Genomic DNA, 15,547 nt, shown 5'->3' on the forward strand with positions numbered 1-15,547 from the left:
GCTAATCTTTATGGGCTCTGTAAACAGGGACTTTGTCTTCAGAGCAGCGTAGGCAATTCTAGCAAACGCACAATTCGTACATGAACGTGCACACAGGTGTGCATGCGAGACCGGCTAAATGGCAGAGAGGCTGGCGTGCACCTGCAGAGTCGACTCGCACATCGCTGAGACGCTCCTTCAAGGGCAGGGCCAGGGCAGCTTCAGACGGCTAGCATTGGCCCTCTGCTCTTAGCCGACCTGTTGGCTGGTAGCCAGCGTAGCCAGCGTAGCCTGGGGTGGTGAAGTTAGCAGCTAGCTTTAGCTGGGCGTGGAAGACTACCTGGCTGCTCTGGCAGGAGATCCACTTGCAGATCTGGATAAACAACTAAACCTTGACAGCAAGGCGATGGAAAAAAGAACTTTTTTATTTCTTTTTTTGTGCGTGCTCATTTGAGAGCGGATGTGTGTGTTATTTTTTTCATTATTAAGTCTTAATAAAAAGAACTCAAAAGCATTGAAATTATAATGAAGTCTTAAAAATAATGTCAATATTTTCTCATTTAGGAAAAAAAATTCACATCTAAAAAAAAAACCTTAAACAAAGTGAACAGTAATTCATTTAATTGTATCTAATATAGATATAGTATGATGCCATTCTTAAAATCAACATGTCTTGTCATGTAAAAGAGAGGCTCATTAAGTTATATATCTGTACAGAAAGATGAGGAACGTTTTTTTAATGACAGGATAAACAGGACTGCACCATATATTTTAAAAGTTATTTTTTATTTCGCACAGTGTCACACATGAATCTAACGAGAGCTAAATGGAAGCACAAGAGCCCGGACCTGATAGTTGGGTTTGCTCTTAGGTTCAGGGAAGATAGAAGATTCCCTCCGGCCGGCGTGTCTGTTTACTTAGTGAAGAAGTCTTTGCCAACTTTCAGAGAGAGACAGGAATGCAGATCTGCGGTTATTGTTTACTGAGTTTGATATAACTGCGTATGTCACAGTTCATGTTCTTGTCAAAGCATTAGAATAAAATATCTTTGACGGTTGTTCTTTTCAGAGGCGAATCCTGGAGCTGCCTCACTACCAGCAGGTTGTTCTGTGGACAGTGCGTCCGGGGTCATTTATCTTTTGTGCTGCATGTTTTTAGTTAGTGAGAGTCAGATATATTGAAATAAATCCCCTCTGGGTGTAACAGCTAAAGCAAATATTTTATGAATCCACACAGCTATACTTGTGAACAAAGGCTCCTCTGAATTCTGTTTCCTGATTACAGAACAGGTTAGTGCTCCAATTCTTCAGATTTCTGTCTCCGGGAAAGGTGTTTCTCATGTTCACAAATATTGATTGAACTATCAAAGTTCATAGGAATAACCTACGTGGATTCTATTTCAGGGTGAAATCTTTAATGTTTCCCAGGGCTCAACCTGCCACTAGTTGCCAGGCGTAACCAGAGGGAGAAAGTCAACATGCAGGAAGTAGGAGAAAGACGGATAATTCAAGAGTCACATAAAAGTGGATAGATGATGGAGTGTAGATACTGGTGGAGACATTTCTTTCCTTTTACACCCTCCCTCCTTTTTCCTCTCCCTCCCACCCTTATTCCCTCAGTTCTTTGCCTAATAAGCAGCGTTCCTGCAAGCTGATGCAAGGCGGAGGAAACAGAACAGGCGTTCTGGGACCGCTGGAAATATTCCCACATGAGGCATAACATGATAAAGACTTATTATCTCACTAAGCTGCTGTAAACACAGATGCACACACAAATACGCAAGGTGCACGACTCTCTTACAAACAAACACACTCACACACACACGCACAAACATTCAGCTAGTAAAACTGGCCCGCCTTTACTCCTCCGACGAGCCGTGATCAGGAGGAATCTGACAGAAGCAATCCCCTCCGACAAAGCCTGAGTCAGCAGTGGTGACCCAGCACTATGGGTTTGGCCTGTTAGAACTCCACACACACCCAGAGTGGGGGGGGGGGGGGGAGCTAATACTGATGGTTATTAGTGTAAAACGTTTTGGGGACATCTGAACAAGCCAACTTGTCGAAACGGGTCTCGTCCCAGCTCCTCTCCCCTCGCCGATCACACCAGGTGCACAGATGAACCCGTACGCCTAATCCATTACAGTAAAAAGGGACGCGTCACCTTCCTAGACAAGCACTCGTCATCAGGAGGCATGTTGAGTCCCATTTCGCTGCTTCTCTTCTCCATCCCAATTAGGGAAAAGGTGACGTTTCATTTCCCTCTCCCCCCAAACACATTCTTTATCTCTCTGATCTGCGCTCCTCCCGCCCTTCCTCGGTCCCCTCGGGGTAGTGGGAATATCTCTCCCATTGCGCTCTCAGGTCAGGGGTTCAGGTGGAGGGGGGGTCTGAGCATGTAGAGTGAGAGTAGGTAGCGGGTTGAGGCAGGCCTCTGCATGGACTGCTCCTCTCTGCTGCCAGAAACACTTATACTTAAAGCAGTGTGTGTGTGTGTGTGTGTGTATCATAGCCCTAATCAGAGACTTCAGGGTAGATTTATACCCCTGCCTTTTTTCCGACCTCCATTACACTAGCTTATATACACCCATTACAGGATATGACGGAGTACACGCCCTTAGACGAGCATACCATACCGTTTGTGTTTGTGTGTGTGTGTGTGTGTGTGAGAGAGAGAGAGAGAGTGAGAGAGAGAGGGAGAGGGGGCGTGTGCTCCCATCTTTACACACTCCCTATTTTCCCATTAGTTCCTTGTCCACCTGCAAGCTCTATCTCTCCGTCTGTCTTTATCTCTCTTCCCCTCATTGCTAATAAGGTCAATGAGGAAGAGGAAGAAGCAGATGGCTGCGCTGCCTCGATGGCAGGCCAGCGATGTGTGATGATGTGAGGAGTTTCTGCCGCGCTACAAAGTCTCTGGACTGTGCAGCGGGAACTGTTGATCACTTTGCACGATGCCTGGCTCCATAATATTACCTCGGGGAGCAGTTTGACCGAGCAAGGGTCCAGACGAAGGCGGGAGGAGATGGAAGGAGAGAGAATCAAGATGGGAGAATGAGCTGGGAAGAGGAATGAGGCCAGAGGCTAAGTGACTCGCTTTAAATGTCGCAATAACGCTCAGCTTAACTTCAGGTGGACGAGAGTGAGGAAATATACCTCAGAGCTACGGCTATACTGGTGTCGTTTTAAAGGTTTCACTCACTCAAATAAAGTTTTACAAACACATTTGACAAAATGAGTCACTCTGCACTTTACCATCTGCTGTTTTTGGGTCCAGAGAAAAACAAGTTTTCAAATTCCCCTCCAGCACAATCCAGCTATACAGATTTGCCCTTGAGAGATTCGCCACTTATAGAATCCGAGCAGAATGAGAGTTGATGGAATTTCACTGATTTGATAAATCTCCTTTGAAAAACTCAACTGAAATGTATATTTGTAAAATTCATTTTCTTTGTATTCAGCAAAGCCACACACACCCACACCCACACACACCCACACCCCCACACCCACACACACACACACTCAACAAGCATCTGGTTCCATTCCATTAAATGAGCCACCAGCACACTGACACTCACCTGCTGTCTATCTGATGAGAGAAAATAAATGCTTGCACACACATACAGGCACACGTGCACCCACACGTGCACACAGCTTCACCTGATCTTGCCTTAGAGGAAAGGAAAAGTGAGTCTCTCTCATGAAATGCCTTTTCTTGTTTCCCCAGAAGGCATCGGTTGTATGCCTTAAAACAGAACAGAAGAGACGCTCACAGACGGGGGATCCAATGCCTGGGTGGTGTTTTGTGTATACCCTCTCCAGGTTGCTGAAATAAAGGCATCAGAACTTCTCCCTTAAAGCTACACGCGCCGGTGTGTGTTAATTTCTAAAACTGGATGAGGCAGAAAGACGAGAATGAGCATGTCATTAGGAGTTCACAGCCTCCATGCTCGTGTGAAGGTTTGTTTTGGTGTGTGCTCGCTGCACACACTCGCTTGTGTGCGTTTCTCCGTCTCCGTTCTCCCACGCTCCGGCTCCTAACGATGGCAAATGCGCGTGTGTGTTTGCGAGGCGTTGTTTCTCAAAAACAACAACACGTCTAGGAACGGTTCGTTTTGTCAGGTTTGTGGAGGGAACACGCTCTAATTAGGGAGGCCCTGCGAAGGTGCATCAAACGGATCGCTGTCAAAGAGCAACCTGCTCGCGGCGCTCTCTCAGCGTGCACATGCCACCTCTGATTATTGGAGAAATGTCTGTGTTATTTAACAGCCTTGTCAGTTTAGATTTGCTGCGCGTCTTCTACACACACATTTACATGCAGACAAAAACGTGGCTGCTTCGGGTGTGGCTTTTGTGTCCACTAGCACATGTTTGTGTGGACAGTTTGTGACCAGCAGCCCCCTTTCCACAAATTATACGTGCGCTTAGATGCATGTACATAAACACTCACAGCTGCACAATTCCCTTCGCTGTCTCTGCATTTACTTTAGTTTCCTGACTTGTTTGTTCACACAGATGGGGGGCAGGTCTTCTGCTCACACTGTCCAGGCCACTTTTGTTAAATCTTCGTTTTATTGCCCCCCCCCCCCCTTCACTGTCAGGTTCCAGTGATGATGGTGGAATCAGCCTCTGAGAGCATTCGAACAACGCCGTCCAACCAGAACGGAGTCAGCAGCCAATCAGATGGAGGGGGAGGCAGAGAGGGCGGCTCCAATGGAGACACCAACGGAGAGATCAGCCCAATCGACTTCCTGCACCTGCAGCAGCAACAGGTGTGTGCACGTGTGAGCGCGTTGGATCGACTTGATGATCAACCTATAGCTTGCTTGTGAGAATTCTTGTACAACTCCTACAAGTGTCTCATTGTCGAGAACAGAATGGACAGCAGGCTGTTACATTACGGGCAGCGGGCCGTTACATTACGGACGGCGGGCCGTTACATTACGGGCAGCGGGCCGTTACATTACGGACGGCGGGCCGTTACATTACGGGCAGCGGGCTGTTACATTACGGGCAGCGGGCCGTTACGTTACGGGCAGCGGGCCGTTACGTTACGGACAGCGGGCCGTTACGTTACGGGCAGCGGGCCGTTACATTACGGGCAGCGGGCCGTTACATTACGGACACCGGGCCGTTACATTACGGACACCGGGCCGTTACATTACGGGCAGCGGGCCGTTACATTACGGGCAGCGGGCCGTTACATTACGGACAGCGGGCCGTTACATTACGGGCAGCGGGCCGTTACATTACGGGCAGCGGGCCGTTACATTACGGGCACCGGGCCGTTACATTACGGGCAGCGGGCCGTTACGTTACGGACACCGGGCCGTTACGTTACGGACGGCAGGCCGTTACATTATGGACAGCAGGCCGTTACATTATGGACAGGTTGGCGTGTCTCTGCTTTCATTACGTGCCGCTTGTAATGTGCCAGCGAATTCCACTGGGACAAAGTTCACCGTAATCATTTATCACAGGTTCCCACTGATATATTATTACACGTGAACCTTTATATACTCCATCTGGATGGCTAGAACCATTTTATATACTCGCTTGTTTATATTCCTCCCTGATCCATGAGGCAGCGTTTGAGTGTGTTTGACACATCAGCGTCTCCAGCGTCTTATCTTGCCTCCTCTGTCAGTCATACACACACGCGCACACACACACACACACACACACACACACACACACACACATTGACCACTGTGTTCAATGGAATTTCCAAGCTTCCCGGAAATTCTTGGATGAAATTCTACATTTTTATTTCTCATTCCCCTCAAACAAAATCCACATAGCTCTTTTCTGATTGCTCTCCGACGGATCCAGGCCTCCGCACACGCCCACATGCACACACGCACACATGCACACACGCACACGTGCACACACGCACACGTGCACACACACACCTGTAGAAAGAGAGCGCTTTCTTAAGTTTTTTTAACCCATTGCTCACTCTATTAGTAACGTTGCCATCTAATGATGGAGCCACGCTGGGTCATGTTATTCAGTCATTAATTTGAAATTTGCTGCAACGAATGAAAAGATTAGCAGCGAGGAGATTTTCCTCTGTGCACCAGCTGTATTTAAGTCTTTATTTATTTAAGTCTTTATTTATAACTCTTTCTGTTGCTCTGTGCATGTGTGTTTTTGTACATCTTGCATCACAGAGGGTCAGTGTGGTCGCTGGCCTCTCCAACACCAGCTGAGCTGCTGGTCAAGGACACCCAAGGGGGAGAGAAAAAATCAGGGTTTCCTCCCTACAGCTAAAATTGTTCCCCCTAATTATAATAATGGAGCCTTAGGTGAATGAGGAACACTCAAGGCCCTTCACTCCTGTCCCGGACTCCCTCCTCCCTCCTCTGACTGCATCCTCACCCTGCTTCCTCAGCAACCATCATCTGAGGACGGACACACACACGCACACACGCAGAGCCATGCACAGCGCACATGCATAAACAGCAAACCTGCAGCTCGTACAAAGCAGGGCTTTATTCTCTCGGACGTGTCTCTGCTCCCTATGTTTTTGCACCTGTATGTGTGTGTGTGTGTGTGTGTGTGTGTGTGTGTGTGTGTCTGTGCGCATGCTGGTATTTCCTCTCTTGAGCAGGCTACCTACCACAAGCATACCTCCCTCTCTCTTTCCATCTTTTTCTCTTCCTCTCTCTCACTGGACGTTTTCTCTCTATCCTCTGTGGCCTGTGAAAGACAAGCACGACCTTTCCTCCAGATCTTACCCCGGGCCTCCCAATAACTGTTAATGACGGAACAAAGTGGTAAATGCACATCGATTATTATTCTAATTGATTATACCCGTTCTATCTAGATTGAGTGTTTTCTGTGCAGATCTGCCATTCCGTGTTATTTTGACGTGCATGCTTCTTTTATTTTGCTGCCCAGTGGCTGGTAGCTTTTAGAATTAGGGGCGTTGTTCTAAGTATACTCTTTAATTTGCTGGTTTGTCTGAACTTCATGATTTAAATGACTTAAACATTATACATTTCTGTACAACCTTTTCTGAACACATTACTTGATTTACCGATTGAGGCTATTTCGTATTTTCTAATCACCAATCACAAATTCAGTGACACCCCCGAGTCTGACACTGAGCACCCGTCAGCATTGTTTAAGAAGCTGCTCTCATGCTCCAACCTGGTAGTCTTGGATACACCTTCTCCTCTTTCTTCCTCCTCCACGCTTGAGTCTCTCGGCTGAAGGTGCAGTGCAGACTAGTGTCGGTGCTTAAGCTGCAGTGCCGGTGTGCACTGGAGCAGAAAAGACGCACACACAGAACTCCTGGCAGTGCCGACAACACAAAGCCATCTTTTCCTTGCGCCCCTTGGGAACCTGAGAGAAATCACAGTCATCTCCAGCTAGGAAAGCCCTCCGCTGGCCCCTCTCTGGCTTCTGTCTCCTTTTCCAAGGCTCCACCTTTCCCTGATTCTCTTCTTGACAGACAGACAGATAGACAGACAGATAGGTAGAGGACGGAGGTAAAGGAGGGCCAAAGAAGCAGCACACTGGGGATGGGTGGGGTGGAATGGAGGGATGAGGGAGGGGTGTAACGCTGAGACGTGTCAGAAAGGGGCGCCTGGGCCTCCCTGTGGAATGTGGCCTGTCTGCCTCCCCAGAAACAACAGAACAGGAGAGAGGGAAGGGAGAGCAAAGAAAGGGAAGAGGGGCGAAGACGAGATCTGCTTCATCATGGGATGGGGGGGCGAAGGAGGAGAGAGAGGGGAGAGAACAAAAACAAAGAATTAGAGGTGGGAAAGGTGGGAAAGTGGAGAGTGTGTGTCAGCCTGTGGATGGGCTGTAGACATGAAATGGTGCATAGCAGAGGAGAAATGTAATAAGGATAAATAAAAAGCAAACCTCAAAGTGTGTGTCTGTGTGTGTGCGCGTGCGTGTGTCTGATGAGAACCAGGTGTCTTCAGCTCTTTTCTTTGTCTCTCATCCATCAGATTTCTCTTCTTTGCAGGTGTGAGTCTGCACTTCCTCCCCCTTTCCCCCCTCCTCACCCATTTCCACCTCCTCCCTTCTCCTTCTCCCTCATGTTTAATTATTTGCTTCTGGTGCTGCAGCCGCTACAGTAGTCATGGCTGGTGATGATGGGAATGGAGGAGGTGAAGGTAGGAGGGGGGGGGGGGGGGGGAGGAAGGGTCCTGTTTCCTCTCGGTAGTCCCACTCACTGGTGACTTAAGCATAAGTCCCCCCCCCCCTCCCTTGCCCTTAACTGTGACTAAATAGCAAGGGGCAGATTGTCTCGGCCTCCTTTCCCCGAACATTTAAACGAAACATTCGTTGAGCAAAAGGCCGTTTTAGACATTAACATTGAAGAGTCTCACTCATAAGTCCAATTTATCATAATCTGTTTTTTGGCTTCCATTTTTCACACACTGATGATCTTTGTTTCTCTCTCTTTCACACACGGGCAGCTACACAGATGCACAGAACTGATGTGAGTTAATGAAGGGTGTAATTAAGGAGCCACAGTGATGACTGGAGATCAGGGGGAACTGATACAGATCTCAGATACACAAACACTGATGAGAGATAGCCCTGTGTGTGTGTGTGTGTGTGTGTGCGCGCGCGCGCATGAGTGAGAGCGAATGTTTGGGTTTGACGCTTGTGGTGCTCTTGCGGACACGTGTGAGATTGGCGTGTGTGTGTGTGTGTGTGTGTGTGTGTTAATGGACGATGAGAGATGCTAGATGATTCAGATAACGTTTGGCTTCCTGTTAGATTGGCTGGACTCAGCGATCAGGGCTGGGGGGCTTCTCCTGCTTGGCTTTTGTAAGTTATGGTTGGTGAATGTTGGTCACTGGGACAGTTATGTCCTGTTTGACCTCCAGCTCTCCATTAGGGTTCACTTTCAGGTCAGAGACAACAGAGGTGATGGAGTGGCAAGAGCAGAGGAATACATTGTCAGTGCAGTGGGATTCCATCTCATTACATTATGCTTGTGTTTGGTGTCTCTGGGTTGATTGTTTCCCATGTGTCATTTTTCTGTCTGCGCTGATAATCTGTGTGTGTGTGTGTGTGTGTGTGTGTCCGTCCGTCGTGTGGCTGCTGGCCAGTAAATCAGTCACAGGCCCCTCTCTCTGAGTGCTGTCACCTCCTAAAAGCTTTCCCTTGGTCTGGGCCAGACCTTCCTCTTTATGTTTGAGGTCAGTGCAGTTCACAGGTCTCCAGAGGTCATGCTGAGACATAGGAGGGGCAAGTTGGGTTGCCTAGCATCACGGAACACCCACTGCTGTTAGCGCAGCTTTACAAAGAGACCTATAGAACACCGGCTTCCTCTAAAAGCAGCGGCGGCTCAACGGGGACTTTTTCTTCTCTCTTCTCTCATCAAACTCTCCACTTGAATCTGCTTGAACTGATGGATAAAGACAGTTATTTACAGATTTCCTCTGTACCTCCGATGGCATAGGAGCACATGCTTCATATTTACAATTGAGAAAGTACATGCATACTTTTATTTTGTCTCTTTGCTTCCTTTCTGTTCCTCATTCTCAGCTTTGTGACCTCCATATAGTCTGAAACGTATTGATAAGGTTTATTGTCTGAGGAAGTGAGCTCGAAGGATGGGAAGTCTTGTGGATAAAGGTACGCGGACGGTGGACATGGTCCACCGGGCCAACTCAGCCAGCATCGGTGAAGTCACGGTTGGCTTGCCCGACCAATCGGGAGGCCCAGAAACAAGAATAGACAAGATACGAAAAGAAGAAAGATGTCCTGTCTCTGTTGTGGAGACTGAGCTATAAACAAGTCCCCGGGCACCTGAAGGGCTTAGGTTGGGGTTGGTTACCATGGAAGTATTTGGAAGAATTTGCACTAGTGATACTTTGCTGTGCTGTAAATAATACGCACAAACACATGCTGGTGAAAGCTCCTCAGGGAGACATTTTTGTTGTCTGTTTTTGAGAAAGTTGACCATTGTCTCGCTCTTCAGAGGATGATGAGGCCTCTCAAAGGGTCAAGGGTCAGTGAGCAATACTGCATGACCTCATTACTAATACTAGTCTGGTCTGTTCACTTTGGTCACCACTTAATGCCTTCTCCATGGAGTCATTCCTTTCACTGAAATGCTCTCGGTTGCAGCGTTTCACCCAATTCACTGGTTCTCTTTAAAAAAAGAAAAAGAGAGTCCAACTTTACAGTCACCCTGGAACACAAGTCAGAAATCCTTACTTCCTGGTCTCCCGTCTTTTCCTTGAGTTCGTCTTTCTTATTCCCCAGCTGCAGACTCACAAAAAGAGATGGACAGAGAGCGGAATGAGAAAAAGTGAAGTGTAAAAACTAAATGTCCTCACTTGCAAGGCTGCCATGCAAGTTGTTACCCTGGAAACAGTGGCGAGCGCAGGGTGCACACAATGAACACACCCCACGGACACAATAAGTGCCCAGGCCTAAAGTGTTACTAATTAGCTAGTCTGCGCTGGTCCTTTGTGCGAGCCATTTTAAAGGAGAGATTAGAGTCAACAGGGAGGTGGAGAGGAATGTGGCGCTTCTTTCTCTCGTCGCTCTATTCTTGAGCTCCTGGACAGTCTGTGATGGTCGTTTTCTCACAGGCAGAATGTGCTTGTTGTCTTGTCACTTTGGTTTAGGTAGTTAATTATAGTAGTGCTACCTGTTGATTCCAGAAACAACGCAGTAACACACCGTAACGGTGCCTGAAGAAAATATGTCCAATATCACAGACAGCAGATTTTTTGCCTAGAGGAAAAGATGATTGTCAACTACCTTACCAAGGTAATAGAAGTAGACATGTCAAACTTCTACCTGCATGCTAAGCCTGCCATGCATTAGAAGACGAAAGTTTTAGACCCAATCAAAGAAGTCACAGCGTGTCTCAGCTAGAATAACAATCTCGTGTGAACTACAGGATAACGGGGACAAAAAGGTGTCCATGTCCACTCGATTGTGGTACAAAAGAGAGGATATGTCGAACAAACGTTCATGTTTCAACAGCTCTCTGGTTATGCCCAGAATCGATTTGGTACTTCCTGGTTTGTGCTTGAAGGGTCACGTTCATCAGATTGAGAGTCCATTGTCCCCCGTCATAGAGATCAGCTGACTGAGGGGAGGGAATGACAACGTGTCAAGAGTTGTCCAATTCAAAGACAATAAAAGTTGGAGGGTCTTGTGGAAAATCTCAAACAACCAATTGCATAACAGCCTCAGGATGTTGGCTAGCACCCCCAAAGCAGGAAGTATAAACAGTATATCCACAGAAAAGTCAACCCAGTACAATTGGGAGATGAATGGATGCTAAAATATCCACGGCTGGAATTGTAGCTCCGCTGCCCACAACCATTTCCAGTGGCTCTGATTCGTCCGGTCCATCTTTATCCATGTACACCTTTACAGCGGAGCATAAACAGACCTCTAGTTGTAAATGTGAGATCTGTTCATATCAATTAAAGGGATAGAAACATCTACGAAAATAAGGACGTTTTACTCAGCTTTGATTTTTCTTTTATCAGAAAATGTGCCCATGCACATCTGGTGGGAAGGACCCTCTTACTAAATCACATAAGCCAGAACAGGCGCCGCCCACCCCCCGTTTCCCCTTTTTGATGCACACCCACCCACCCTCGCCTGCCGTTCACATTTGGGGAAGTTAGAGATGTTGTGCTTGTTTAGAAGTTTAACCTCTTGCACAGCAGCCGCTCTTTATTGTGCCTGCCTACATCTATATGTGTGTATAGATGTGTGTGCACGTGTGTGCGTGCGCGGTACGGGTGGGTGTGTGGGTGTGTCCATCCATCTTCACAGCCACAACTAGGTGTAAAAAACAACAACTCTAAAACAAAGACATGAAAGATTTATTTCCGAGGAGCCGGGTTAATACGTTTACAGGCCACTGATAGGACCGTGTTTCTCTGTTTAACCAATAGACTTCTGAGTGCACATTGATGTGTGTGCGCACACACACATTGCAGACAGCCTGTGCTTGTGTATGCATGTGTTTTCCCTCTGTCTCCTGAGCGGAGTCTTGGCAGAGTCCTGCCTGTATTATTAGTGTGATGTGTTTTCTATTTTTTTGGTTATTAATAATAACAGCTAAACGGTTTCCATATGTGAGGCCTGGTTGCCAGGCTAGTGCTAGCCTCATCATGTGCTAGCCTCATCATGTGTGCCCTCTCAGCAGTTTGCTCTTGCTGGGCAGTCGAGGCGGCTCCTTACCCAGAAAACAACCTTCACCGAAGTGGCTTTGTCGTGCCAGGAGCATGACCTGGTTAAATGTCCTACCTAAATATTACAACATACTCTGTGTACGTGTGTGTGTGTGTGTGTGTGTGCGTGTGTGTTTTCCACTGTGGGCTGGGTCTGTCTGGAGTGAGACCTTCCTCTCTTGCCAAACGAGCTGTGTTGAAAACCACAGGGGAACTGCATATGTGTATTTAGTGTATGACGTGTGTGTGTGTGTGTGTGTGCGAAAGGAAACTGCTGTAGAGCTATTTGCCATCAATTAGTGTCCTGGATTGAGATGAGGCGAACAATACAAAGGGAGCTACTTTCCTCTTCTCAGGAAGGGTGTTCCTCTCTTTCTGTCCCTGCTCACATCATCATTATCAGTAATTGACTATCTCTCAATGCCCCTTTTCCCTTCACATCACGGAGGAGAGCTGACAGCATCTCCTTAGGAAGGGGTCGCTTTTGTTCCGTGTGTGCATGATGACGGATTTTGCCATGATATAAAGCAGTTGTGAGTATTCGGTCAGCTTTTTACGGCTGTGCCTGAACCCCCGTGAATTAATAGAAACATTAGATGAGTTTAAGGCCACGGATGAAGGAGCAGGCTTTCACGTTTCACTGAGCGGTTTTGAACTGAAGAGGACCATCTGGAATACGGCAGGGTCCCTGGAGTTTAGAACAGGTCCCTTTTGTGAAAAATAGGATGTGGAAAAAAAAAGAAGCAGAATCTGTCAGGGGTTTCAAACATTACGGCATATTTTGAAGTTCTTTTGGAGTTTGTGAGTTTTTATTGCATTGGCTCTTGAAGGCGGCCTTTCCTCTCTTTAATGGTCAGTCTGGGCCTAAGGGGAGCTTGCTTCAGCCATTTTAAAACCTCAGCTCTAGAACTGTGCATTTATATTACGGAAACATTACATTAAAAAGAAGAACGCGGTTGCAGCTGGCTCGTGTTTCTGAAGGTGTCCCAGATAGCTCCAGCGTGGCGGCGGCCTAAACAGATTGGCATGTCCAGTGCCATTTAAGTGCAGTTCTATTACATTGGTGGACACCTGGTTTGAAGTCTGCATTGCTATGAGAAAACCAGAATTGACAGGAAAGCTGGTGAAGAGGGTCCGGAAAAACCCGATTAATACCAGAAAAAGAGTCTGGGTGTGTGAGGAAGAGTGGAAGAAAGCAGCAAAGTCTTAAAGGACACATATTATACTCTTTTTACACAAGTTAACGCAGTTCCCAGACACGTATATCTGTGACCGTCTTTGGTCCAAACATCAAACAGATGCTGCAGGACAGCGTCCCTCCTTTCTGTCTCAAACAGATGCTGCAGAGCAAATCTGTTTGTTCACTAATGATCCCACAGTGTCTTGGTGAAGGCAGCAGAAACAGAACCTCCTTTGTGGAGTAATCAGAGAGACGTTATTGAAAGTGTCCAAAAATAATTTTATTGTTGTGAACATTTAACCCGATTTCAACTGGATCTGTTTCCTCAGGTATTAAAGACAGAACGTTGAAATCCAAAAATGTCAAAGTCATCCAGAATCCAGGATCGCTTCTGGATCATCACCAAAATGTCGTCATCAAGATCCTTCTGTAACCTATTGAGTAATGTTGCTATCATACAAGCAGGCAGACAGACAGAGAGACAGACAGACAGGCAGCCAGAGACAGAGAGACAGACAGACAGGCAGCCAGGGACAGACAGAGAGACAGACAGACAGGCAGCCAGGGACAGACAAACAGAGAGACAGACAGACAGGCAGCCAGAGACAGAGAGACAGACAGACAGGCAGCCAGGGACAGAGAGACAGACAGACAGACAGACAGGCAGACAAACTCCTGTAAAAACACAACATAACCCAACTTTTTACTGCTAAATGTAACACCTGGTCAGAAACACTGCTGCTGACTTTGGAGCACCGCTATTGATATGCTAATGCTAAATGCAGATGAGCATTTATCTACCTGTCCCAGTGCCACAGCTGCTGCCACAGTCGAGGGTCCCGTCATAAGGCCAACAGCTGCATTCACAAAGCCGGGCCGGGGCATCTATTTTAGGCTCCGGTCTGACCGTGTCTCCGGTCAGGATCTCTGCAGGGAATAAGAGTATGGGTAGCAGATCTCTCCAGAGGGGAGGGGCTGAAGCGTAAGAAAGTCGGAATGCTTGGAGAAGTGCCAGCCGAACGTCTGTGAGTTGTACATTATACGGGAAGCAGAGCAAACTGGGAAAGCAATCTGCTGCTCGACACTGAGCGACGGTGAAGCCTTTGATTTGCTGCAGTCACAGCAATCCTGCCGACTGTCACCTCTACAGCCGTTTGACTTTGTGTGTGCGTGCGTGTGTGGCGTGTGTGGCTGGCCTCTAAACGCACAGGTGAGCGTCTGGCACATCGGTGTCGTCATCTCCATTCATTGTGGTTTGTGTTGCGTCTTTTCATCCTTGTTTCATCTCCTTCTCTGATCCTGAATCCCTCTGAGCATCGGGGAAAGAGACGGAATCAAAGATGAGAGAACCTTTAGAGCCCAAAAATTAGTCGTGAGAAGACGAAGGTAAACGGATGCAGGGAATTAAAGAAAGCGGTCGGCCTGTTGGAGTCTGGAGGGGTTTCTAATAAGTGAGGAGGTGCAGCGTGAACAGGGACGGGGTCGCAAGGGGGACACCCAGGGGGACACCCAGGGGGACACCCAAGGGGACAATGGCATCGACAGTTTTAGCTAGCATCTCAGCTTAAATGACGGCACTCCAGGAAACCAACGTTCTCTTTAACTGATCCAGAATCAGAAAGTGTGCAGATCTACCCGCCTGCAGGAGGTCAGGATTTAGGGATGGAGTGCTGCCTCAGCCCCTCCTCTCACGCTGATGAAGAGTTCCACCAAGTCCTGGATCGATGAAGCATCGAGCTCACCTTTCCCCTGTTTTTTTTGTACTTGCTACCAAAAGTAGAGAAATCTGACACCACCTGCCCCCCCCCCCCCCCCCCCTTGCCCTTCCTAGTTCCCTCTTCTTCTCCTCCTCCTCCTCCTCCATCAAGGTCTGCCCCAGGGGCTGTTTATCTATGGGCGAACCGGTTTGTTTCGTTTTGGCCGTCAACAATGGACCTCAGTCTGTGCTGATCGACTACTCCAGCATATGGTACCCACCTGCCCCCCCCCCCCCCCAGACTCCCCCTCCTCCCTTGCTATGTCTCTCTGTTTAGATTTCTTTTCTTATTCCTGCATTCCCTCTCCCTGTCTCACCCAAACATGGTGGGCAGATTAGCAGCGAGATTCATCACACACACACACACACACACAGACCTGTTTGCTTTAGCAACCTGAGCCAGGCACAGGGTCGTGCACACGCACGCACACACACACACACACGCACACACACG

At 47.8% G+C, this 15,547-nt stretch overlaps 1 protein-coding gene across 1 annotated transcript in view; it reads left to right on the forward strand.

Moving 5' to 3' along the window:
- The first annotated feature begins 4,585 nt into the window (after positions 1 to 4,585).
- foxp4 (forkhead box P4) overlaps positions 4,586 to 15,547 on the forward strand; it is a 45,314-nt gene continuing 34,352 nt past the window's right edge. Inside the window, exon 1 of the mRNA XM_068741924.1 lies at positions 4,586 to 4,747. Coding sequence (XP_068598025.1) covers positions 4,586 to 4,747 — 162 coding nt within the window. The remainder of the gene's footprint in view (positions 4,748 to 15,547) is intronic.

This window comes from Brachionichthys hirsutus, chromosome 8 (genome assembly GCF_040956055.1).
Source record: "Brachionichthys hirsutus isolate HB-005 chromosome 8, CSIRO-AGI_Bhir_v1, whole genome shotgun sequence".
Lineage (NCBI taxonomy): Eukaryota > Metazoa > Chordata > Actinopteri > Lophiiformes > Brachionichthyidae > Brachionichthys > Brachionichthys hirsutus.